At 40.6% G+C, this 27,108-nt stretch overlaps 1 protein-coding gene and 1 long non-coding RNA gene across 4 annotated transcripts in view; one reads left to right on the top strand and one right to left on the bottom strand.

Annotated features, from left to right (window-relative positions):
• Positions 1 to 8,211, top strand: part of FBXW7 (F-box and WD repeat domain containing 7) — a 183,082-nt gene extending 174,871 nt beyond the window's left edge. For all 3 annotated transcript variants that reach the window (XM_086746105.1, XM_086746104.1, XM_086746106.1), the window contains 3 exons: positions 535 to 760; positions 4,958 to 5,168; positions 6,185 to 8,211. In XM_086746105.1, the coding sequence (XP_086602231.1) occupies positions 535 to 760; positions 4,958 to 5,168; positions 6,185 to 6,453 (706 nt within the window). In that variant the 3' untranslated portion in view covers positions 6,454 to 8,211. The remainder of the gene's footprint in view (positions 1 to 534; positions 761 to 4,957; positions 5,169 to 6,184) is intronic.
• A 108-nt stretch (positions 8,212 to 8,319) lies between these two features.
• Positions 8,320 to 27,108, bottom strand: part of LOC147600944 (uncharacterized) — a 38,426-nt gene continuing 19,637 nt past the window's right edge. The window contains exons 2-3 of the long non-coding RNA XR_015258398.1: positions 8,990 to 9,079; positions 8,320 to 8,403 (exon numbers count right to left, since the gene is read on the bottom strand). This is a non-coding gene — a long non-coding RNA (uncharacterized LOC147600944). The remainder of the gene's footprint in view (positions 8,404 to 8,989; positions 9,080 to 27,108) is intronic.

Raw genomic sequence — 27,108 nt, 5'->3', positions numbered from 1 at the left:
TTTTTCTTTATCAATTCCATTAATATTAATTCCTTCTCATTTCTTTTCTTGCCTAAAGAAGCTTTAAAAAGTATAAACTGAAAAAATCAAGCAGAATAATTGTTACTTTAATAAAAGTAAAACTTCTAAAGATCTTATTTGTGTAATTGTTATAATTAGTTAACTCAGTCATTACAACAGAATGCTCGTAGCACTGGCTTGAGCTCAGCATATCCATGAGCTTTCATAGATAGATACAACAGCCCCCATCATTTCTCACGGCATCATTTTGCTGTTGAGAATGAAGTGCCTTTTGAAATACTGGTTGCTAATTATATCAGATAGACAGATCCTGAGGAGGTGAGTAGAGCAAGGAAGAAAAACATTGAAGAAGTCATTTGTGACCCTAATAAAATGTCATGCCAAACCAGGTCTTTGGTGGCTACTGGACTAATGCTACCTGATGTCCCAAATTAAAATTTACACCCAAGTCTAATTGTTTTAATACTTTTATGTCCACTGCTAAGTACAGGAGGGGTTTTCTTGTTCCTCCAGAGTGGTCAGTGGTTCTCGAGATGCTACACTGAGAGTTTGGGACATAGAGACGGGCCAGTGTTTACACGTTCTGATGGGCCACGTAGCTGCAGTTCGGTGCGTTCAATATGATGGCAGAAGGGTTGTAAGTGGTGCATATGATTTTATGGTCAAAGTGTGGGATCCGGAGACGGAGACCTGTCTGCACACGCTGCAAGGGCATACGAACAGAGTCTACTCATTACAGGTATGTGGTTTTCATCTGCTGCTTTGGTTTCCTTAAGTAACATTTAAAGTTGGTTTGTCTCACCTTAGTTATTAAATTGTGGGTACCTACTCCAAAATTCTACAGGCCACAAGAACATAGAGGCATCTGTGATAGTCCTCTCTTTCATTTTGTTACACTAGTTACATGTTGTCTTAATTTAGAGACAGATTTTTTTAGAGAAGCTTTTTTTTTTAAAAAGCATCCAGTACAATAAAGCTCAAATCTCTATACCAGCAAGGTAAGTAGTTTTCTGGGTTGTCGGGTTGGTGTTTTTTTGAAATCTTGCACGTATTTTGGAGCTGTAGTTTTAGTTTTCTCAAAGAAATTCCAGTGTTACTATTTTAAATAAACCCCACTGGATTAATGTTCTGAATTATGCAGAACTGTTCATCCCTATTTTGTAGTCCTGTCTTCCAGTTCCAAACTATAATTCACAATAGGGCTGAAACTAAAATTTTAATTCCCTGATACAAGTCTCCAGCCTTCTACTTCCTTTTCTCTGAGTAGAGGCCAGATCTACAACTGTGAGGCTTTGTCAACAGAGACATGTTATTGTAGGTGCAGGTTATTATGGTAGCGCTCTGTGGCACGGCTCTATTGCCCACCCGTCACCCAACTGCTCATCAGAACTAAGCTGGCGAAGATACACAGAGACCTCATGTAGACTCTTCTTACCTTTACTAACCCAAAAGATCATCTTGTTCATTCATAGAGTCAAAGCATCACTTCCAGGCGCTGAAAGGCGAAAGAAATTAATTTCATGCTTGTGCCTGTTCTCACCACAGTCTGGCAGGACTTGAAAAAGAAATCAACAAAGACAGTTCAAAATGGGGAAATTGCATTCGGCATGTAACAGCTCTGCTTTGTGGCTCAAAAAGTGAAGCTTGGTGCTAGAGACATTTTTCATAAAGTGTATCTTTCATAAGGTGTATCTCACCATAATAGATTAAATATGAACAAAATACCTAATTGGTTTCCTTTCACAAAATATGTAGTAAAATTTATCAAAAATCTGCAGCCCTTCTCTTAAATTCATATGCTGAGGAGGATTCTCTAGACAAGAAGCAAGCAAGTTAAAAATGCTGTACTACCTACCTGTCTGTTAAAAATGTTTCAAAGGTTGTATTTCATCTAGGGCAGTTTGGGAACAGTCTGTTATTCTGCCTTATCTTCAGCAGTGGCTCTTGTTTTGGCTTATGAATATTCATGTCTCTGATACTTTAGTAATAATGGATCAAATAATTTGGGTTTATGTTACACACACTGATACTATTTGCACCTTGTAAATGGAACTTGGCATTCTGAAACAAACGGGGGGAGGGGGCAGGAGGCTACGGATATTTAACAGTTTTAGGACGGAAAGAGTCTTTAAAATTGTGTGGTGAGCTCCTGCCCTTCAGCGTGAAATAGCCTGAAACGGCAGAACTCCCATAAGCAGAATAACCAGGCTGAGTACCCAGCCTGCCCTCCCCGCCCCCCTCCATGGCAGGTTCTGTTACACCTCAGCACTTCCCCATTTGTAGACCCCTAACACAGACCCCGAAGCAGCTATTGAAGAGTACTGACCATGTAGTGTTTTCTTAGTTGCTTCTTTCGTAGCTGCCTTTTAAGTAATCCACACATTCTCTGGGTCCCTGGATAGCAGCTCAACCACTGATCCAAACCATTGTCTGTTTGACTGTCAGTATCAAAGTAAAGTTTGTCTCAATGCCCAGCCTTAAAGCTTACGTGTATGAAATACAACTAATTTGCAGGAGCAGGGGAAATAATTCAAAATTTGTTACGTCAGTCTGGTTTAGTTCTGTTTAGGAAGGAAAAACATTCTGTTTTTTTTCCACACAAAAAGTCTGCTAGCCTACTTAGCACTCCTTGTCCTTTTATCTGAACTCACATTTGTTCATATCCTCTTTTGAAAGTAGAGTGCCCAAAAGAGGATGCAAAATTCCAGTCAAAATCTTACCAATGCTTACTGGAAGTTCAAAGTTATTTATAGCACACCCCTATTTCAGATACTAGAATGTCTTTTTTTATTTTCACCAGAAGTGCAATGTATCCAGCAGATAAGCAGTCTGTACGTGCCAGTCGCTCTCTACATTTTTTTGAACCTAGGTGCCATGCTCAGCCATGTTTGACCATAGAGATCCAAGATGTTAGTTTTCTGCAGATTTTAGGAAAATAAGCAGTCTCAGATAGCTGAGTTTTCATAACTGAGTTCGTTCTTCACCGTGATTAGATAGCAGTCAGTCCACACGGACAAGTGGTGTCGGATTGCCCTGGCTGTAACAAAGTCTCCTGCCCAGCCGTTGTTCTCCCAGGCTGCAGCTGTACTTTCATTCATTCCCTGCCAAGCTCAGATCTTCACAATTTTCTCTTGACTTTTACAATTTTTGCTTTGGGCCAGTTCTAGCATTTCAAATGTCAGCAAAATCCTAATGAACATACTAAATGCCAGAACCGCCCCCGGAACTCCTGATATCTCTAATAATGCTGCACTAAGTTCTGACCCAGGATAGTATCACTGCATCAAATTTGCCTCCCTCTTTGTGAAAATACAACCAAGACATCTGCTGTTGCACATCGCTTTTTACTCTGTCACAGGAAAAAAAATAATATTGGTTAAGATCATTTTCCCACAAATCTGCTACTTACTGCATTGCTAAGGGCTTACGACCAGATTGGTTATTTGTTAGTTCCTTCTGGAAACTGAAGTTAGGCTGACTGATCCGTAATTCCCCATCTCCCACCATCATCTCCTTCAGTAGAGAAAGAAATTGCATTTGCCGTCTGAAACTTGTCTGTCTTCCATGAGTTCTCAAAGATAGCAGCAGATGTCTCTGAGATTGTCTTAACTTGCCTTATGTGCTCTTTTTTTTCCACACACTCCCCCCCCCCCCCCCCCCCATTCTAGCAGGAGCTTGTATTCAGTTGTCAGTGGTGTTAGTGCTGTGAGCCTACACTCAGACGGCTGAGGACTGAAGCAAAAAAAGTTAAATAGCTGGCCTCACTTGGTGTTTCCTTCCCACTGAGCATAAATAAGTTTTTTTATTTTGGCCTTCCTCTTGTTTTTTGGTTTGGTTTGGTTTTTTACAGAATAGTGTTTTATCATCCTTAACGGCTCTTGCTAGTTTTATCTTGTTTTGTGCCCGGCCTTTCTGATTTTTGTCCCAGTGTGTTCTTTTGAACACATCTATTGATCTAGTTTCTACTTTTTGTACAATTCCTTTTGCCTTAGCCAAGTGGGTCTTGGTAATTTACTACACTTCCTATCTTCCCTTCACACAAGGATAGTTTGTGTCTTTAAGAAAGTGCCAGCTCTCCTGAACTCTTCTTCCCCTCAGAGAACAGATATATAAAAACCTCAGGGGAAGGAGGTCTCAATTTATTGAAGTATTCCTCCATGAACCCACTGCTTTTATTCTGATGCTCTTTTTCCTTTCTTTTTTGAGAATTCTGGATTCTTATGTCTTGTCACTATCACTCAAGTTACTTTCCACCTTTATATTCTCTACATGTTGGGTCTTGGTCAAAAGTGTCTCATCTCTTAGTGGATTGCTCTCCATGTTCATGTTCTACATATTTATATATATATATACACACCCCTCCAGAAAAATCCAAGAATCTGTGGACATCTGTGTTAGCGTGTATACCTTTCCTAACAATGACTAAGTTATGACTATGAAATGGCTAAATCCAGCATTTTTTTAATTCCATTCCTTCTGTTTTCCTGTGTTTTGGCTATTGTGTAGGTGATTATGGATTAATGTTGTTGCCCTTCTCCAGCTTCAAGTCCCTCTGAGTTGTGAAAAGCAGGTTTGGTTTGTATCGTCTTTATTAGGAAAACAACGTTCTCTTACAGTTGCACACTGCAGTATAGACAGGATTGTGCTGGGTTTAAGAGTTGCATTATATTTAAAAGACCAGTGGTTCAGAGTCTTTTCTCCTCAAACGGTGTACCTCAGCCCGTGAGGTACCATTCCAACCAGGAATGAGGACCATTCCAACCAGAATTACACTGACCATGAATCACCTGCTCTGATACCAAATGTGGCCATCTCTGCTTAGACTGAATTCTTACTTTGTAATGCAGTTTCTGAATATGTATATAGTATCTCATGTTGCATTTAATGAATTACACTCCTAATATAATTGTTTGTAATAGATTTACCTTTCTTGTAGTTTGATGGTGTCCATGTGGTGAGCGGATCTCTTGACACTTCCATCCGAGTTTGGGATGTGGAGACAGGCAACTGCATTCACACGCTAACAGGCCACCAGTCTCTCACAAGTGGAATGGAACTCAAGGACAATATCCTCGTGTCTGGGAATGCTGATTCTACAGTCAAAATCTGGGACATTAAAACAGGACAATGTTTACAGACATTGCAAGGTGAGCTTAAGCTACCTTCCTGTAAATGAAGCTGCCTGCAGTAACCTACTCTGCAGATTCTATATAAAAAACTTTTTAAATTGCATACAAAGAAACAAGCACAGACCACTTACAACTTAAATATTTTTCTGCTGACAGCTGTATGATCTTTCTCTGAATTAGAAGAACAAAATGTATTTAATCTAATCTAGTCAAATCACTTGCTTGTTATGAAAGGCAGATGGTCTGGACGGATAGCAATTTGCTAGGGGTAGATTAGCCTAATAAGCCACAGAAATATGTAGGAAATGACATCTCAAAACAGTCAGTCAATGTATTTATTTAGGGGTCACTTGGATGTTTCAAAGCCTACTGATTAATTGGATCGGGAGGCAAAGTACGCTGTCTGTTGCAATAAATCAAGAGAAATGAGTGGAAGATGTTTTCTTTATTTCAGTAAGAAGAAAGGTTTCCATTCTTACAGTTGCCACTCAGGCATCGTGCACATGAGCACCTTTGTTCTGTTTCCCCTCACAAAACACGTCTTATATCCTTCCCATGTATCATATGCAGCATTGCTGGCTGGAGCAGAAAATTACATTTCACTGTAAAGCAAACTCTGCTGTTTTAACGGTATATATTTATATGTCAATATATAGCCGTCAATATTTACTAATAGAGTAATCTCATAATAGCACTTCAAAGGGACTTGGAGACAAACGCTTACAGCGGTCACCTCATTCTGGATGGTTAAGTTCATTTCCATGAATGTCCAAGTGCGTTCTTGCCCTGCGGTTTGTATCCAGCAAAGCAAGATCACACTAACAAAAGAAGGAAAGACGGTGCGATTTTTCTGTACCTGCACTCACTTTTTGCTAGCACAGCAAGGTTTCTGTACCTTTGAATGCACAAAAACTGAGGTAATGCATCTCGGTGGAAAAAGCTGTATGCAGATAGCTAGGTCTGTATGTTGTACGCAGTGCTGTCTGACGTTGCCTTCTAATTACAAGTGAAAATGCTTTGGTTTACCGTTACAGGTCCCAACAAGCATCAGAGTGCTGTGACCTGTTTACAGTTCAACAAGAACTTTGTAATTACCAGCTCAGATGATGGGACTGTAAAACTTTGGGACTTGAAAACGGGTGAATTTATCCGAAATCTAGTCACATTGGAGAGCGGGGGAAGCGGAGGCGTCGTGTGGCGGATCAGAGCTTCTAACACAAAGCTAGTGTGTGCGGTCGGGAGCCGCAACGGGACTGAGGAAACAAAGCTGCTGGTGTTGGACTTTGACGTGGATATGAAGTGAAGGGCAGAAAGACGAATTTGTCCAAACGTGTAGACGATGTTCTCCTTTCCCTCCCCTTGAAAAAAAAAGAAAAAAGAAAAAAAAAGGAAAAAAATCCCTTGTCCTTGGTGGTGCAGGATGTTGGCTTGGGGCAACAGATCCTGAAGACCTACAGACTACGAAGGAGAAGACAAAGATGACAAACTGTAACTGACAAGAGAGGCATTTGCTGTCTCGTCACATAAAAAGGCTTCACTTTTGACCGGGGCAGCTTTGCAAAAATACGACTTTTGAAATGAAACCAGGTGCAATTATTTCTTTACTTTCCTCCAACTGCTCCTTGAGCGCTTTGGGGGTTAAAAAAAAATGTTACAGTTCTTGTTAACAGGTTATTTTATCACAAAGATCTTTAAAGAAGCTGCACAGGCGAGCCTGCTGGTGCGCCCCTAGGTCCCAGCAGCCCCTCCGAGCAACGCGCTCTCCCTTCGCCCCGCTCTGAGCAGAGGGTTGGACCGGACAACCTCCAGCAGTCCCTTCCACCCTCTATGAGCAGTCACTGGTTGACTTTCAAAAACTAGAGAGCGTCTGCAATGAAAAAAAAAAACAAAAACAAAAAGTCCATTCCTGGTGTGGAAAAGCTAAAATATTACTGTGAATTGTTTTGTACAGTTTTATCAGAGCTTTTTCTTTTTTTTCTTTTATTCCTCCTTTTTTTTTTTGCCAACCATTGCCAATGTCAATCACAGTATTAGCCTCTGTTTAATCTATTTACTGTTGCTTCCATCTACACTCTTCAACGCATAAGTTGCTCTGAGGTGGCAAGTTGTCCTGGGTTTTGAGAGTCCTCTGACGGATTTAATTCGCAATGCTGGTGCTAGAAGTAGGTCTTCAATTATGGGATTGTTGTCCCACCCCTGTACTGTATTCCCAGTGGCCAAACTTATTTATGCTGCTAAATGAAAGAAAGAAAAGCAAATTATTTTTTTTTATTTTTTTTTTTCTGCTGTGACGTTTTAGTCCCAGACTGAATTCCAAATTTGCTCTAGTTTGGTTACAGAAAAAGACTTTTTGCCACTGAAACTTGAGCCAACTGTGCCTCTAAGAGGCTGAGAGTGGAAGAGTTTCAGACAATTAAGAGTGAAGTTTGCCTGCAAATAAAGAACTGAGTGTGTGTGCAAAGCTTATTTTCTTTTTTTCTGGGCAAAAATTAAAACACATTCCTTGGAACAAAGCTATTGCAGCCTGTTCTGTGGGGAAATTTTTCTTTGTGAGGGCTGTGGTGAATGGAATGAACATACATTAAAAAAAACTGACAAAATTTTTAAAAAATACTATAAAATACAAAAATGAAAATAAAGTTGCTGGTCAGTCTTAGTGTTTTACAGTATTTGAGAAAAAACAACTGTTACAGTTATTGCTGGGAGGAACTGACAGAGCAAAAACTTACGTTTTTGTAAAGATGTCACATGCAAACATAATGAGAAACGAAAGAGTCAAATGGTTTGCCTCATTCTCCAAGAGCCACAACTCAAGCTGAACTGTGAAAGTGGTTTAACACTGTATCCTAGGCGATCTTTTTTCCTCCTTTTTTTTTTTGTTTTTGTTTTATTTATAGTCTGATTTAAAACAATCAGATTCCAGTTGGTTAATTTTAGTTATGTAACAACCTGACATGATGGAGGAAAACAACCTTTAAAGGGATTGTGTCTATGGTTTGATTCACTTAGAAATTTTATTTTCTTATAACTTAAGTGCAATAAAATGTGTTTTTTCATGTTAGTATGTCTTTATTTTTATTTTTTTCTAGTTGTTAATTTAGTATCATGTATCCTATGAAGTCTAAAGCAGGTCAAGTTGCTCAGCTTACCGGTAGATGCTAAAATATGTCGCAGGACTTTTTATGTAACCCTTCCACCAACAGGTGCGCGAGTGTCCTCTCCTTCAGTTGCCGTAGGGGATTTGTCACATGGGCTTCAACAAACATGCAGGAAAGCCATTAGCTTCCTCTCACTAAGAACGTGTCAGGATTTGCCTCTGGAGGCAGTCAGCTATAAAAAGCTGCTCAAGTACATAAAACTTCTTCCGATAGCATCTTGTTACTGCATCTTAAATTGAGACCTGACGTTTATTATTTATGGATTTCAATCAATTGATTGCAGTCTGACAACAGAGAATAAATCCATAAATGCAACCAAAATCAAAGTCAGGATTGTGGGAGACCTTGGAAAAAAGCTTCTTAAAAAAAAAAAAAAAAAAAAAACACCAACAAAAAAAAAAAACCCACATCATTCCAGATCAGTCCAACAGCAGTTTTATCAGTGCCCTGAAACCAAGGTAAATCATCAGCTGTCTCAGAAACTTGCCTCTTGAGTGTCAGTTTCTCTCTCAAACCTCCTTGACCAAAATAATTTGTTTTCTTCTGTGTAAGACTCTTCTGTCAGGGCATAGTATTTCCTTGTTCATGACAGTTTTCCCTGTAGAAAACTGTCATTAAAGAAAACCAAACCAAAACATTAAAAGAGAAAATACAGTGGTAGAAAAGTGTTTATATACTTACTCATCTACGATGATGTGCATTCAAACGTCGGTCCAATCCCGACATTATACAAAACAAGCAATGCTGAAGGATATCGCTTCCATCTGGCCTCTGGAGATTAAAAAGCCATACAAAGTGACTGAGCAGCTACAAATTGTAAAAAATCTGTTCATTGAGTTCGTGTTTAAGGGAAAAAAAAAATTGCAACAAGCACTGACATATAAAAGCCATGATCGTTTCGGTATTTATGTAAAACCAATTAAAGAGCTCATGCTCTCTTAAAATGACGGTGAAAGACTGCCAGGACTTCACATTGTTCTGCTGAGAACGCAGGCCAGGACTCAGCCGCCCAAGGACAGAAGGGACGTCAGTCTGGGCTCAACTACTTGTGAGAGGGATGGAAAGAGATGGGTGAAAATACAAATATTTAATGCAGGGAACAGAGCAATAGCTTTTAAGATCATGTAATTTTCTTTGATGATTTGTAGAAATTGCAACAACATGTTTTCAGAGAGCAAAGGTGCGGGAGAATGAGAGATTTCTGAGTAACGTTGTGCTGCAGGGCAGGAATATAAATCGGGCAGAAGAGTGAAATGACAGAAGAGGAAGACTAACAAATCCAGATCAGTTCAGGCTGTGTTGAAGTACACTTTAAGCAGCCAATATGACCAGGAGCAAAATGTGCTTAACCAGAATTTGGAAGTTTTCTGGTTGATAGTGTAGTTCCAGCACTCTCTTACGTTCAAATTATGCAGAATAATGTGAACCTGTTAAGCAAACCACGCTTATAGCTTCCTTCATCCCAGATTTAGGTTAAGAAAAAATAATTGGCTGCAAAGTCAAGATATGATAAGACTGTCACATTAATAGGAAAACCAACACAGTACTTTAAAAATTACTTTTTTAAAAAGGCTTCTCCCCTTCAATAAAACAATAAAGTTAATTATGTTAGTGCTCTAAAGACTTCTATTTCATGAAAAGTCTGTTTAGATTTGTAGGAGTTGATGCGGCTTATGAGACATTGGAACAACATAGCTCAATAAGCAGAAATTTCTTAATTTATTTATGTGACAGCATTTTAAAAATGGGTCTGCAGTAAACACGCTGCGTGTAAGAAACTGTTCAAGCCAGCTTGTAGTCTCCTTATTACCCCCTTTATGTTGATGCACTCGCCTGACACAGTTCACTTAGTATGAAGTCGCCCATGCTCCAACTGAGGTGCTTTAGGAAACCTCTTCATTGTTTATAATTAGATTTTGATTTTAAGGTGGGTGGAGTGGGTTTGTTTTTTAAAAAAATAAAAACATTTAAGAATACTGGTATAAGACTATAACTGCTTTATGCTCTCAACACACAGGCACTACTGGAATCTGGTGGCTTTGTCATCATAGGCCATCAAAATTTCTGCAGCTATCCTAGAGAGCTAATTGCACCACTGTTTCTGGTATCTTACCCTCTTGTTTTAATGCTGATTCCCTTTTTCTTTTGGCTCCAGAAAGACCTTCCTGATTTTCTCCTGTATCTGAAGCCAAGTCAACAGCATTACAAGATTATTTTTTTTTTAATAGGTGTTATTTGTAGTGGACCTTGATTTTCACTAACAACGTCAGGACTAGTACTGCAGCTTCCTCCAAGAGCCTGTCCCTACAGTCTCCATTTACTTATTTGAGAGATCACACCAGACGTTTAACAGCTGTGTCTACACCGGGTTGTAGTTCAGATCAGCAGCTCTCCCAGCAGAGCACAGTGCTGCCTCGGAGCCCACAACCAGGATTCCTTCGGGGTGTAACTAAACCTGGAGCAGCCCTCCAGGAGCACACCCCAGGCACTTTTGCTGCTCGTGGAGCATGTGGGACCAGACCAGAGCTAGTCCAAAACCTCAAAAATACATTTGTGTGGGCATTAGGTCCTCAGGACCAGCAAACTGGCACTACAGCTGGGCTCCTACTGCACAGCACTGATCGCTGGTCGGGACACAACCTTCAACAAATCCTTTCCCAGAGCACCCTGGCTCCCGATTTGTAATCAGCAACCAGCTCCCATCCAAACACCAGCAACACAAAACCAGAATCTGCCTGATACCACTACAGAGTCTTGCCAGAGAAAAAAGTTCAGATGCCTTCAACCCTCTTTCATCATGCTTACAGAGAGGTGGTTCTGATCGGGTTATGGAATCCAGGTTGAAAGAAATGCAAATCTCTTACTCTCAGTCTGTCCAGAATTTTCTACCAGCAAGTCAACATCTTGAATCATTCAGAAAAAAAGAAATAATGAAATTTTGTAATTTGGTAGGCAAAAGAACCAGATTATAACAACAAAAATGAAAAACCTGCCAGTAATTATTTAAATCACTCTGACCAAACAACTGTGCAGTGGTTTAATTACTTACAGAGTAATATCAACACATACCAACCACTGAATCTTGAATCAAAGTGGGAATATTATTTTCTTTCCATCTCCTGCCATTTTATCTATAACTTTGATCCCTGACATTGTGCAAAGATGTACGTGCTGTGTGACGATGTTTAGTATTTTATGATGATGTATGGTGTTCATGATTATACATGAAGTATATGAACTATGTGACATACACCAGATTTTTCAAACTTCATCTAAAAATGGCATATACAATTTTTCAAACACTTCTTCAAGCATCAGTGCAGGTTTATAAATACAACAGATGTTTTTAACATAAAAGCTGATCCAGATCCCTTCTGAGATAGAGAATCTGACAAACTAGGTGTCACCTAAAAAGTCAGCAGCCAGTACGGGCTCTTGCTCCCTGTTCCGATTGCCAAATGGCCCAGCAGCTGTAGCGGCACTTCAGAGACAAGAAACGGTGCATTGTGCTACTGCGAGCACACGCTGCCGAGGGGAAACGCTGCAGCACTCGGAGTGACTGCACTTGCCTCAGAACCAATGGCTTCATGCCTCCCTATACTGCATTGCTCTAGCCCAGATGGGACAGGAGAGTCTCATTCCATCCTAAGTTAGGACACAGAATCTCCCCACCAACCAGAGATGGCAGAAATCATTAATGGCAGAGGTTGCCAGTCAAGAGCCTGGCAGCACAGAAGAATGAGCAGTATTTCTAAACTACACCTGAGACTTGGCCAAAGGCATCCTCTAGCTCTCCTTCATCCTCCCCTCTGCCTTGCTTAGATTCAGCGTGAACTCCCAGATCCCCACTCACGAGCTGATGTTATCCAGCCCTATGTGGTAGCAACAGTTTTGGGGAAAGATAAGCTGAGCTATTTGTCCTGTGCGTCTCCGTGCGGCTGGAATCTAGGCTGTACTTTTTGCTGCTTTCTGCATGGGAACAGCATAACCTCGGGTCTAACCCTGAATGCTCCAAGGTAATACACAAAGATGAAAAGACATCATTCAGCCCAGAGTGAGAGATTTACCATCAGTGTCGCTAAAATGATTTCTACCCTGAGTCTAGACTGCAAATAATATTCTAGACCTCATGCAATTAGGTAAATTTTAAGTTTATGTCAATTCCCTGGGTTTTTTTCAGACACAAACCTCATCTGGCCTGGGTTTCTGCATGCCTGTGAAATAGGCACATGGAAAGAAGCTTCACAGTTTAAACAGGATCATGAATCTTGTTGCCTGGAAGCTAGGAGAGGTCACGCTCTATGGACAGGAAAAAAATGTGGAAGGTCTATGCAAGCTGGATCAGAAATGACCTATGAAATTCAAAGAAAGGCAGATGCAGTGAATTTGGAGCTTTTTCTGTCTAAGAGATCATAATTGTAAGTCCTACCATAGCTAGTGTGGGGTATTTCATCATCCTCATCAACAAAGCAGGAGTAAGCTTTCTTTATGAAGCCTTTAGTCTGGCGGCCCCGTGATCGAGGATATGAGCAGCCATGTCACTTCTAACTCACGTGAACTTCTCTTACTTAGGGTGAGCTGTTTGATGGGAAGATGAATGAAATGCCCCCGGCCCTCCTTCTTCTGTCTGGCCCCTCACTGAGGTGCAGGTTTCACAGGGGGCTTGCAGTGCGCTATTCCAGAGTGCTTTGTTCTTTTAATTTAAAACAGCAAACACGGAATGTAAAAGATCCAAAAACTTCAAAGGCAGTTTCCATTGCCAAAGGAGTTGCATTTTGACTTCAGTTCATTCTCTAGATTAAATATTCAAATCTGACAGTGTGGGAAAATGCTCACACCTTCCAGAGGACTGATGATTTCCAAGGGACAGAGGGGTTCGGATTAGTTGCGTGTAAACATCAGTGTGGTAAACTGAGCAGTACAACTCTTCCTAAATGGGAGTTTTATTTTGAGCTCCTCAGTTTGAAATGAATTTCTAATAATACCACAGCTTTGCAGATACGCAAACAATATAAAACATGTTTCCTTTACCCTGATACACAGAAGGTCTGAGTACTACATTCCCTTCTCTTTTCAACCTGTCATTTAAGTTTCTTTATATATTTCATTGCCAATTTTAAATTTTCACGTTATAGTTTGGAAAAAGGAAGAACTCAAAAGCTGCAGACTAGACAGGGCTCCAAAAATGTGCCTTCAGACACTGTTTGCTGCTACTTGTCTGCTTTGGTGTTCCTCCTGTCAGTTCTCCATTGACAGGAGTGAATGTTTCAATTAACTACCATACACATTTTTCCCAAACAAACAAGTTTAACAGAAATGTGTTATGTTGTTGTCCCCAGGGGAAAAGTTTCTTGAATTTTTTCCATTCATGTTTCTGCTGCCCATTTAGCCCGTGCTTTAGACATGCACTGGGTGCTGTCTTTACTGTTTTGCTGAATCTGCCACGCTTCAAATGCCCCATTTCAAAAAGCTCTGTGTATACTACACCGTAACAAGATGTTCCCTATGTCCCCCCTTCAGTCTCACACACATTTTTACATTTCAAAACCAGCTAGCTGATCTGCCTGGATTCACCTGTTCACAAGCAGTCATTTACCAGCAGAATCAGCTCTTGAGACCTCACCGTTTATCACTGTTGGCCATATGGCAGAATAGGGATGACCCAGGGCAGAGAAGCAATAAAATAGAGGAATAGTCCATGTGAGGTATCACTAATGTGGCCATCTGTTAGCGTAACTCAATGGGATGTGGCTACACTAAGCCCACAGGACTCCAATTTTAGTTGAACAAGTCAGGATTACAGCCTATATTTTAGAAGGCTCAAACTACATATTCATGTCTATACATGCACATTCATATCTTGAAACACTTCTGGTTTTACACATTTTAAAAAAGACTTGACGACTACATAATCTTTCTGTTTTCCTCTATTTGCTTCCCTCATCTTCTCTTTTCTTTGACACTCACACTTCGGTTTCCTTATGTTTCACGTCCTCCTTTGTCCTGTTCCCTATGTTTTTTCTTTTCATGTTTTACCATCCATGTCCCTATTCTCCACGTTTTTTATCTTACTCATCTTTCCAAATTCACGGACTTCTCCACTCAAAACTGTCATAGCCAGCTTCTCTCTCTTCCTTCACCCCAAGGTCTGAGTTGCCAAGCTGGAATCTTTTTTTCGGACCACTCTACGGATATAAGATGTACCAGACATAAGCAAGACAGATGAGAAGCAAATACAGAGCACTCAGAAAAAAATAATTAATTTGCTTTCAACATGAAAGATCTAATGTTTGTCTATCCACGGTCCACAAATGACTCAAGTGGTCCAACAGCAACAGGATCAGTCCCTCTAAGCACAGACACCAATTTCACAAACAACTGAGCAACAAGCATTGCCTAATTCAATACTCATCAAGAGCTCTCTCTTCTGCTTTCTGACAAAAGATAGTATTTTCTTTAGAAACCATGTTTTCTTGCTGCTTAGGAAATCTACTGTGTAAAGGCAAGTTTGAAAATATTCCTCATTACCAAACATGGGTGATACATGGTTTTCTAAATCTGTGCAAAATTTGGAAGTTACTTTTGGTGACAAGCCTCTGGACAGATTCACCTCTGGACAAAAACTATCGTCCCAACAGATGCCTGTTTTGTAAAGCTCTGTATAAATAAGAATTTGAGGCTATAAATGAACCTATATTCCAAACTTAACAACAGCGGCTGATATTCCTTCTGGTCCTACCAACACAGCGCAGCTGGGAGACCATGGTCTGTCAGGGTATGTTAGGAATAATATATAAACCACGTCAAAAACAATCTAGTGCACATTGCTCACTAATTCTTAATAGGCGGTGACAGCGTAAGCAATAAAAGCTCCAGAGCCAGCGTATGCTGTGACTGCATGCTGGGTATACTACCCTGGCGTTGGGGAAATTCAACTGTTCTAGTGACACAACATATCCGATTGAAAAAAGCCAGGGACATCCAGCACTGCTCCAAGACTTAGCTCCTGCATAGTGTTAAACCAACATAACTTAATTTAAAAGGATAAGCAACTATTAAGGAGGAGAGAAACCGTGTCCAAAGCAACAAAGCCAGATAAGACATCCTCATCTCCGCAGAACAAAAAGCAGTAAAACCAAACAAACAAAACCCACACACCACCACCAAAACTCAAATCCAAATCCCTGTATCTCTTATCTCCCCATTTCATTTCAGCTTAATGATACTGTTCACAAGTGCAGGTGACCTCCTCTCCTTGCAAATGCATTCCCACCCACAGGCAGCCCAAGCTCTGCATATACTGCACTGACAGACTGTATGGCTGCATTTACCCAGGGAGAAGGATAAATAGAATTTGCCTCACAGTTTTGTTTTTATTTTCGCTCATTCTATTCAAGCATTTTGCTCTTGCTTGTTGTTTTACAAACAGAACAGAGCAGCAACTACTGTACTTCCCCATGGCTTGAACAAAGCTGACCACAGATGAGTGTTGCTGCTTATCCTTTTCCAGGCTGAAGAATGATTGCATCAAGGAAAATAAGTTAGAATTAGACAGAGGTTCAAAGCCCAAAAAGCAGGACACGTAACTAGCACTGTGTCTCGAACGCCTGAGGTAAAGAAGCCTTCCCCACTGACAACCGGACTAATACCCGTAGAGCTAACAGGAGCCCCCGTGCAGCGTACAAAGGCAGTTAGACTTGCCAGTACAGGGAGCAGAAGCTCTTATATAGACATAAGGAGTGCTCCAGAGAAGAAAAAAGAAAAAAAAGAAAAGCACTGGTCTAATATCAGCATATTCTGATTTGCTTTTGGAAAATCCACACAATGCCCCCATTATGCAATCTGATTTATCAGACAGCACAATGCAGACAAAATTGTTCTGACAGGAAGACAAGAGTTCCTTTAATCTTCGACTCTGCAAACAAATTATGCTCTCTAATTAATACCTGAATCCAGTTATTTATGCACACAAACTGGAGCCTGACTTTTCTGCATCACAGAAGCACCCTCTTCCCATACGCCCGGCTAGAACGAGCGCAGGCAGACAAGCCCCCAGCCATCGGCCCTTCCCTCCGAGCTGGCCACAGCCACCACACACCCAACAGATCCTCCATAAAAGAATCTCTCTCTCTCCATGGCTGTCCTGAAATATTGCCTATAAAGGTTATTCTTCCTCTCACTTTGGCTTTTGGAAAAAGCAATTCACATTAGACAAAAGACTGCTTCACACAACTGAGAATGGAAGAACTGTTCTTTTAGCTGTGTGATAAATAGGCAGAAATTATATCAGTCAAGAAAGAAGTGCAGTGATACCTCACACTAAGCCAAAATTTACCTTGCCTACGTTTCAGGACACTTCCCCTGTAGCTAGGTAAGAGGTGCAGAATCAACTGCCTGTGAAGTTCATGCAGTACTTTTTCCTTCCAGAAGAGATGGCTGTATCAACATGTCCTTCTTAAAAAAATGTAGAAAAACTACTTTCAGCATAACTCTTTCTCTTTCTGCCAGCTCAGGATGTAAATTTTGCACTGCTCCTGGAAAGCCACACAGGTTTTTGAGAGCCCTCCTGTGGGATGCAGCACGTCTTCCGAAATCTGCGTTTGGTGGCGAGAGCATCTCCTTGCCCAAGTTTCCATCTCACATCTTCTTAGGCATTTTCCAGCATCCACTCAATGTGCATTACAGAGTGAGCAATTGAGAGTTCAAGCAAATGATACGGAGGAATGGATAATTAGCCCCTAGGAATGCATCCAACTACAGTTACACTCCATGAAGGTTAGAGGCCCAATTCCTCCTCATTTAAATCTGATATTGAAGGAATTTATAGAGCCTTATCCAGGCCACTAATTTGCAATTTAACTGCAAACAATTTACAATCAAATGAAGTGAAAGCTAGAAGGAAAGAGTACATTAATGACTTAATTTTCCTTTTGCATTTCTCTTCATTTTATCTTCCAGTGAAGACCAATCTTAAAAAAATGGGATAACTGGCCAGCAAATAAATACAATTAATTTTCTTTTAATTATTATTGCATGAAAGTCGAATTGTTGGTATGCACTAGGGTTGTCTTCTGCTAAGGACAGTCCTGTATGACTGACCTCCAGCTCCAGAAATAGGGAAAACATCATGATTTCTCAGACTGAAAATTCAAGCTCTAACAAAGCAGCAGAAAAAGTATCACGGTATCTGAATACAAAATTTAGTGTTCTGGGCTAGCAATATGCAATTTGTAAATTATACAGCCACGTGCATTACAAGATGTTACTTAAAAATACAGTAACTATTCTGTCAAAAAAAGAAGTGTGAATGTCAAAGCAGCTTTTGTAATACTCCACTGAAGCTTCATCGACGCTAGGAGAGATCTAGGTGCAGCGAAATCAGTGAATTATTATTTTCTCAGATTTAGAGGCAGTCTAAAGGCATTGGTCAAGTGCCAAATCTGTCTAGGGGAAGGAGCTAGGACAGGGGTTGTTTCACAGGACAGTGGTCAGTCTGAGGCTTGTTCCTAAAAGAGACGCTCTGCTGTCTTCTGGAATGGGCTCTAGCGCTCAGCTATCTGCTGAGACAGTCAGAACACGCACATTTTTACAAAGAGTTAATTTTCTGGAGGTTTAGTGACCTGAGCCGTCTCAAGGGGGTCAGTTAGCTCCAACACATGGGAAACAAGTGGCCAGGAGCAAGGTAGGTCTGCCTCTCCCAGCACCAGAGATGCTAAAACCTCAGGAGACACTGAGTCAGGCTAACAACTCAAAAGCTGCTGGGGAAAGCTGGGGGTGCTGCACTCAACTCCTTCCACTCCCACCTCTCCCATCTCACTTTTTCACATGCTCACCTGACACCCAGACCCCATTCAGATGATCAAACCTCTTTGGCAGCAGTGAACTGTCAGACAGATCAGCTCAGGAGCTCAAATCACATCCTCTGACCAGCTTAACCATCACCATAACATTGGACCAGACTGAACTGCATTTCTTAAAGAAGTTATCTGAAATTTTGCCCTAACTTAAGTGTCCACAGCTAGACAATTAGCACAAACTCTGAACACCCAGCTACATGTTGTTGTTAGGTAAAGAAAGAAACCTTCTGAAGGAAATGTAATGGCTGGAGAGACCTTTTATGCTCAAGATACCTTAGCCTGCACATCCTCAATGAGAAGAGGACTCAAGCACCGATTCAGTAAACTTTCAAACTCATCTCTGTTCCCAGTCCTGTTCATTTGCATGATGCTGCATGGGAAATCAGGAGGCTGCTGTAGGAGCAGAAATCCCACATGCTGCTGAGAAGTTGTCCAACGTTTGGGGTGGAATCCACTGCTTTTGCCTCCAGCTAAACTTGTACCATGTTTGCTCCTTACGGGCCAAGAAGAAACGCACAGGAAGAACCTGCAGTCACAGAGCTTGATCGCACATGGAGAAACAAGTCTAAGTCTTGCTTAAGATGTGAAATTGCAAGACACTGAGAGACACAATTGGGCAGAAAGCTGGGCCAAGCCCAGCTTGGCTGAATAAAGTAAATCAATATGCCATCAAGGAGAGTAATGCGGCAAGATAAAGAGAAGTTTTGTTTGCAGAACACACTCTCTCCAATGGCTGGAAATCGAAATGCTTTCTTCTTCTAGCTAAGCAAGCACAGCACAAAGCATTCCTCTGAACCACAAGCATAGGATGGAAACCCAAGGTGTAATAAGCACTTTCCCATAAGTATCCTCCTAGACTGACAAAAGAGGCAGCGAGAATCTGTACAGCTAAATCAAGCATTAGGACTCAGAAAGAAACCAGTTTCAGCCCAGATCTTCCCAGGCTGAGAAAAAGAAGGAAGAACTGAATTTGGATAACTTGAGCATGGCATTAAACATGACACCAGTGAACAAAGAACAGCCATCAGTTCCAATATCCAAATATCTGTCAAACAGATCAAATTATTTTCGGGACTAAGTCATAGAATGGTTTGGGTTGGAGGAGACCTTTAAATACTATCTAAACCAACCTCCCTGTGATAGGCAGGGATATCTTTTACTAGGTCAGGTCAAAGCCCTGTCCAACCTGGCTTTGAGTGTTTCCAGGGATGGGACATCCACAACTTCCCTGGGCAACCTGTTCCAGTGTTCCACCACCCTCATTGTAAAAAAAACCAAACGAAACCAAACCAAAAAAAAAACAACCACACACAAAAAAAAACCCCTAAAAACAAAAAACCTTCCTTATGTCCAGTCTAAATATACTCTCTTTCAGTTTAAAAGCACTGCCCCTTGTCCTGTCACTACAGACCTTGGTAAAAAGGTCTTTCTCCATCTTTCTTATAAGCCCCCTTTATGTATCTTATTAATGATCTCACTGGAAAATGCTATGAGGAATAGGCTAAGGAAATGTAGACTGGGAAAATACCCTGAATGCCTAACAGAAAAGACACAGCAGGACTTAGGAAGGCATTACTCTGAACTAGAGATAAAAAGAAGATACATCTTGAAAAATGTAAGCCAATATATGAGATAGAAATTAAAAAAACAGATGTATTTCTCTATTGTCTTGTATTCTACACGATCATTCACCCTTGTACAAAAAGAGGAGAGGGGAGATAAGTTGTAGTTAGGCTAGCAGTGCTTGTACAATTACAAAGGGCTGCATGAGGTGCATGCCCTTGAGCTGAGGCCTACACCCTCCTAAGAAGGAGTACGCGGGGAGGCAGCGATGCCAAATGTTAGCTCTCACCACAGAATACTTGGCAAAGACAGGAAGCAAAATGCAGTTGCAGTTTTAATTCAGCCTTTGCACTCTGCTACCCACCCTGGAGCTGCTTCGTGGTGGCCCAGCTTTCCAGCACAAGGCAGAAGAACAGAAAGATGCCAACTGTCAGTGGCCCCAGGGCCCATTACCACAGTCACAGGCTACCACGGTTCTTCATCGGGTGCAGAGATTACCCAGGTACTCTTCTCTTCTCACCTTCTCTTCTTTGGTTTCACCTTTGAATGCACAACTGCTAACCCAAAAGCTTTCCACTACCCAATAAATGTTTCAATAATTTCTCTATGCTAATGTGTCTTAAGAGTTTAAATGAGATAACTTGCATTTTGGCACCACGGCAGGGCAAAAAACTTTCATAAATGACCTGTGAAAGGTATTTGTGAAGCACAAATTTGCCAACATTGGCAACAAAGTACTGAATTAGAGATTAGGCTGCACAGGCAGAGGCATAAACAGAAGATGCACGTATACATACAAGGAAAGGATCGTTTCAGGACTATGCATTCAGTGCCAATCATCTTAATGTTGGAAAACAATACAAGGATTCACAGGGCAGACATCCAAAGGTCCCAAGAGATCTAAAATGAAGAGGACATAAAAACAGTTTACATAAAATCAACAAATATTTGAAGACGTGAAGGTAGGAATTTTGTGCACTAAAATAAAGATCTAAGCGTAACAGGAAGAAGTTAAGAAATATCAGACTGTCAGGATAAAGATACTTCACAGTAAAATTTAATAGACAGTGGAATGGTTTCCCAAAGCAAGCAGCTGAAGTTTGAAAAACCTTGGCTTCAAAAGTGCATCAGAAAAATTATCAGAATAGTAATTTAGAGTCAAAACTTGGAAAACATATAAGGCTATAAATCATTGAGAATAGAGGCGTACATTCTTTTAAAGACCTCCGCAAGGAAGTATCTCACAGAGAATATGCCATGAGATAGAAATACAGCTCTAAAGCTTTTCTGATTTGCAGTGTGCAGTTCTTTTTCCTTCCCCCGCCAAGCCAGTATCGACTATTTCTACCATGCAGCAAAGTGGGACATGTTCTAGCGATGTGCAATTACTCTTTGGAACGCAAACAGCACTTCCGACATGCTGCTGTAATCTCAATGGTGGCCTCTAATGGAAGTTGTCTGCTTATTCCCATTTCCATTGGGATGGCAGCCTATGACGCAACTCCACTGTCAGTCTGGCCTAGACTGTTCCCCTGAGACCGCAGAACCATTCAGCGTGTTGAAAAAGTCATTTCAAGAAACATGGAAACATATGTACTTTATCCCTACGTGACTCCATGCCAAGGGAGTCGCACAAAACCTCGGGATGTTTCAGTGCTAAATATTATGTAATATAATATTTAGCAGTCACTTTTCTGAAGCCTCATTTAAAATCCTCACTTATTGAAAAAACCCAAACAAAATCCTCCTGATAATTAGAAAATCTTCACTCTGGTAGTCAAGACACTGCCACAACATAATAAGGTTTCTCAGTTTCTTTATCTTCCTCTCCTATAAATGCAGAGTTTTTGATCTTCAAGCAAACTTGGTTTCTTTTCTCCTTTTTTTTTTTTTATGTCACAGTGTAGTCAGACCTGTTCCCTTCTGAACCACTATTCCATGTCATTAAGAACAGCTCTCTCCTACTGTAAGCACCAACATCCTTTAATCCCTTCATTAATTTATATTCTAAAAGGCACTTAGCTCTCTACTGGGACTCCAAAACAATCACTCTATTAGAAGAGCCCTATACAAGCTCCACTTTCTAAAAGCAAGACAACTGTCACACTCAGTCCCTGGAAGCATCGATACTGGTGGATGTTTCTGCTGGGAGGCAAAACACCGACCTCCTCTAGCTCAGCATGAAGAGCGAGGGCTGCAAAAGGCAGACCCCATCTCTCATCACTCATTTTTGGAAGGGATCTCACAGGTCTAGCAACAGTGAAGTCTCTAAGTGCCAGCACAAAAAGCTGAACACATTTATTTTTTTTAATGGAAGCCTAAAAATGTTTCTGGAAAGTAGTGTCACTTACAGAAATACAGCCAAAAGTTCTCAGCCAAAGATCTCCAAGGGCTTTAAAGAAATGCCAGTACCATTATCCCCATTTTAGAGATGGAAAAGTGAAAGCACAGTAAGGTAACGTCAATGTCAGGGTCATCAATTCAACTCAGATTTCCTGGGATTGTTCACTGAGACACAAATCCATTCTTTATCCAAATGTATTTAAGATGTAATGAAATAGATTCCAGAGAACTTGGCCTTGTTCTAAAAACATAAAAATTTGTGTAACATTGGTTTTGTCTGTACAAAATCAAGATTATAAGCACTGCCCTCCTTAGTCCCTCTTTAGTTTTGACTGAAGAGTGGTTAGAGAGAAAAAGTGAGCTTAGCAAAATGAAGCACATTACTTAAAGCTTGCACAATAAAACCATACTTTAAATTCTAGGGTGAAATGCCTGACCTAACTGAAGCTGATACCGATTTCAGTGGGGCAAGGTTTTCACCCTGTAATGTGTAGTAAAAGGGAAGAAAGTCAACTTTGTAAAAGCACTTTAAAGAAGTACTGCATTCAAAGGAGAGGAAAGTTAAGTCAATGAAGTATTTCATGTAAACTCAGTGAGCTCATTTCCCAGATGAGCCAGATATCTGCTGAGCTTGCCTTAAAGGGCAAAAAGCAAAGATGGCTTCACCTCTTAAGTGTGGCCTGGGGCACAGTTAGGATGATTTACCTTAAGACAGTTTAAATGCTCTTGGCTTATTCTGACTGAAGATCACGTCTCCTGACAGCCAAAGTTACTGAGGCACTGAGGTTAGGTCAGAACCTGGCCCCAAGATCCCAGAATAAAATAGAAAACGCACATCACAAACAGCTGAAAAGAACAAGAGCCTTCATCTCAAAAAGCTATCCAACAACAGCTTTGCTAAACAAGAGGGGAGCAGTCAGAGTAATTTAAAATAGTATGTTAATTGAAAGGTTGACATTTTCTTGCACACTATCTGACACCTACAAGCAAATAATTACAAGGAAGCATTAGTAAAAAGCATCAGCTTGATATAAGCAATGACAACAACCTTGTAGGCGAGAAAAGTTTGCAGGAGAAGTCTTCAAGGACTTGTGGAAGACAGAGATACTTAAAGACTGGAAAGAGGCAAATGCACAGAGTAGGAAAAGGAGAAGAAACAGAATCAGATTTCAGTGCACCTATCTGTAATTGCTGGCAAGGTTAGAGAACAACTACAGACACAGAGAAGATAGCAAGGTGATCAGTAGCAGTCAACACAAATGACATCAATCCAAACTCCTAATACATTACTAGAAAACCTACCAATGATACCCTAACCTACCTCATGCAACATTTTCATAGTGAGTCAAAGGAAATATGAGTTACACAAAGCAGGCACATTCCTACTTGAAAAACTGCATTTGAAGGACAGCTATCACTAGCTTGTTGTGTTACTGAGATTCATAGCGTACAGCCACTTCATCAGTGCCTTGGATGATGTAATACACTTGCTGTGTTTGCAGACCATGTAAAGTTGCAAAGGGCAAAAACTGCTGGAGAAGAGGATTAGAATCCCAAACAATCTTAAGAAAATGGAAAAGTGGTCTGAAGTAAATAGGATGCACCTCAGTAAGGACAAATGCTAAGTGTTATACTTCAGATCTTGTCAGTGAGCCGAAGGTCACAACAATCAACTGCATAAATACTGGACGCAAAATGACCAGCTGGGAGACAGAAGAGGATCTAGGGGGTTAAAATGGCTCAGAAACCAAACATCGGTCAACACTGTCACACTGCTGGGAGAAGAAAATAAACTCCCCAAACATTACAGCCCTAACAAAGCCTCCTCTGAAGTAATTTGTTCAGTTTAGGACTTTACGTTTCAAAAAATCCACTGACTGTAACCACTTAAAATCTAGAGGCAAGAAGACAAGGATGAGCAATGGCTGGATAGAAAGACCTTCAAGCAAACACTGAAAGAACAAGAGGTGCTCCATCTGAGGAAGAGAGAGACTGAGCAGTCAGCTAATATGTATATAACATGTATATGAAGTGTTGCTGCAGAGAGAAAGAAGTAAAACATCCTCCATGTTCAGAGGTATAAAGACCTATCAGTGAATTAAATATACTGCCTAGGGATATTGCTTAATTTCCATAATGGAAATCTCTTTGAAAAGATTAGATAAACATTGGTAGCAATGTTTAAGGTACAGCTGAACTACCTTGGAGATGGGGGTTAAGCAGATAATCTTGAGGTCTCTATTTTACGTGATTTTTATGATACACCCTGGTTTTTAGAACACTGCATATGATTCACTCACCAGGCATATGTGTCATTTACAAATGACTATTTTCAATGTGTTTTCTCTCTTTAGAAAACACAGCAATTTTCTTGACTCCAGTTTGTGATATTCCCCCCACAGTTTCTATCTACAGAAGCATTTACTTTAAAACTTTGCACATCAGACATGCAGATTTGAACAGTATGCAGTATTCATGATGCTATCCTGGCTGAGTAAGGCAGGGAGCCAGTGACACTCTGGGAGCGTAGGCAAGGGAGAAACAGGAGGGAGCAGAGTCAGCAGTGCTTGGGGAGGGAGGGGAAGGGAGGCTGGGAAAAGAAAAATGAAAGGAAAGAACTCAGGGCTAGTCAGAACAGACCAGAGGGTGAAGAATTTCAAAGTTATGGCAACACTCCAAATTTAAAGAAAAGTGATCTGTGTCGTTCAAATACCCCACTGAGCACGCTGTTGTGCATTTCCATGTTTTTTTCTCTCCACCCCTCCCCACCCGATAGCTGGAGTACAGAACCATGTTTTTACTTGCTCTGCTTATTAAACAGGATCTTAAAATTGCATGAGGTGGAAGCAGGACTGATGCTGAGCTGTCAAAGAAACTGGAAAACAGAAATAACCGAATGTGAGCTGCGCTGGGAACTGAAGTCAGAGCAGGTTTTGAGGTTTGTACTTTTTGTAATGATCTGCAAACAGGAGCTTAGTTGGAAACCAAGACTTTGTTCAGAACTTCTTTCTCAATGGTAGCTATCCCATGCCTTCTACTTTGCTAAGCAAATGGCAGCACAAGACCATGAAAAGATCAGAATTTCCACTCCTTTCTGAGGCACTTGGCAACTCTGCCTCCAAATATACTGCTTCTTATTTAATTACCACTTCAAACAAAACTGCATTATATCCACAGTCAATGCTTTGCTTTCCAACAGGCAGAACAACATAGTAAAGAAGATTTAAGGCGCATCACTTTAACAGCCGTAGGAAGAGAACACAATATCCTTAGCAGAAAGGGATAGAAAAAACAATGGAGGTGTGACAGGTTGCTTAAAAAGGGAGGGCGGGGGAGTTAAAAGAAATTATTAGTAAGGACAGCGAAAGAACGAAGGACACACAGAAGTTAAAGGATGTGGATCTTGTCCCTTCAGCTCTAAATGATGTGGTATGATATAAAGCATCCTTCAAATTGACGTTAACATTTTATTCACACAGCCACAACACTTGAAGTACTGCAGTTACTAGACTGGAAACACAGAACACAAGGCACTTGCTGTCTTTCACTCTTTTACTCAGTGAGCAGCAGCTACCACCTTACCTGCCTCTCATTTTCCCCACTATTGCTCTGCTGCTGCAAGGTCCCGCCAATGCTACCACTACTCCAAAGGAACAGGAAGAGCCTTAGGCAGTTCCTATCATTTGTATCACTGTATTAGTAAAATCAGTGGAGGTTTATTTGATACAGCTAATGCATCAGCAGACACAAGAGCCTTCTCTGAGCTACACCACCTGCCACTGCCATTTCTTCCAAAGCAGAGAATGGGAGCCATGAAATCACCTGAGATTAGCAGATATAGAAAATCTTTTTTTCCAAACTAAATTTTCTTATACTGAAAAGTGGCAAATTTTACCCTGATGTAGTAATACATGGATTGAGTTGGGATGGTATTTTTCTGCCTGTTTAAATTTGCATCTCTGCAACAGATGGAACAGACTAGTTGCAGCCATAGGCAAAACTCTGAGAATTATTCTACTGTAGGCAATAATAATGATCACAAATAGTAAAATAAAGCAAAAGTTCAAATCTAACTCATCAATACATTATTCTTCTCCTTGCCACTTGGCAATAACTGCTCCCTGCTTCTGATACTTTCTGAATGCAGCCAAAGACTCAGCATGGGATTTCCAGAATTCATCTAAGGGACTCCAGAGCACAGCTGGGCAGGAATTCTCATGTTTCTACTCCACAAACAATACCAACCTTTGGAACATAGCTAGGGAACATTTGTTCCCTAAAGAAATACAAATTTAAATTATGTGTGTTTCCTACCAAACAGGAATTTCAGGATTTCCTTTCAAGTAAGCCAAAGCTGTTAGACTACTCTATAGCTGAGGACTGTAGGGACTGAAGCACTGACAACAAGCTGCAAGCTTAGCAGCTCTGCGAATGCAGGCTCATGAGGTGTCACGAGTCAGAAATGCAGAAGTTTGAATTGCCAGCCAGCTGGTGCACAACCAAAGAACCTGAGATTTGGGGAAAATTGCAACTCACCATACTGTCCTTGAAAAGCTAAACAGATACTGAACCAACTGACAGGAGTTTTATGAACATTTACCTGGAATTTGGTTTTGTTTTAAAAAATAAAAATTTAGACTTATAAATTGATTTTCAATGAAATTTGTGCTCCTAGGTCATTTAGAAAATCTTTCCCTCCTATAACTAGTATAAAAAAACACCTGCAGAGCAAGATCACTATAGAAGGGTAAGTTCATCTCTACATGCAACATAATTCAGTTATACTTACCAGATTTCTTTTTGTAACGATATATTATGGTACCAAAAGGAATTGCAAGCCATTGACAGCTCTTTAGTCCTAAGAGAAGCAAGAGAAGTGTAACGTCACAATATGAAGCTTATCTGGGCCGTTAGGTACTTGCCAGAGTGCAACAGTACAGTACATTTTTGGGATGCTTAGTGCTAACACTTCCTTGCACATTACAGTCTTTTCAAGTTCTACACAAAGGCTGCAAGGTCTACATGCAATTTTTCTCC

The sequence above is a fragment of the Chlamydotis macqueenii genome, chromosome 4 (genome assembly GCF_036417535.1).
Source record: "Chlamydotis macqueenii isolate bChlMac1 chromosome 4, bChlMac1.mat, whole genome shotgun sequence".
Taxonomy (NCBI): domain Eukaryota; kingdom Metazoa; phylum Chordata; class Aves; order Otidiformes; family Otididae; genus Chlamydotis; species Chlamydotis macqueenii.
The sequence above is the reverse complement of the archived record's forward strand: the minus strand, read 5'-3'. Positions and strand labels throughout refer to the sequence as shown.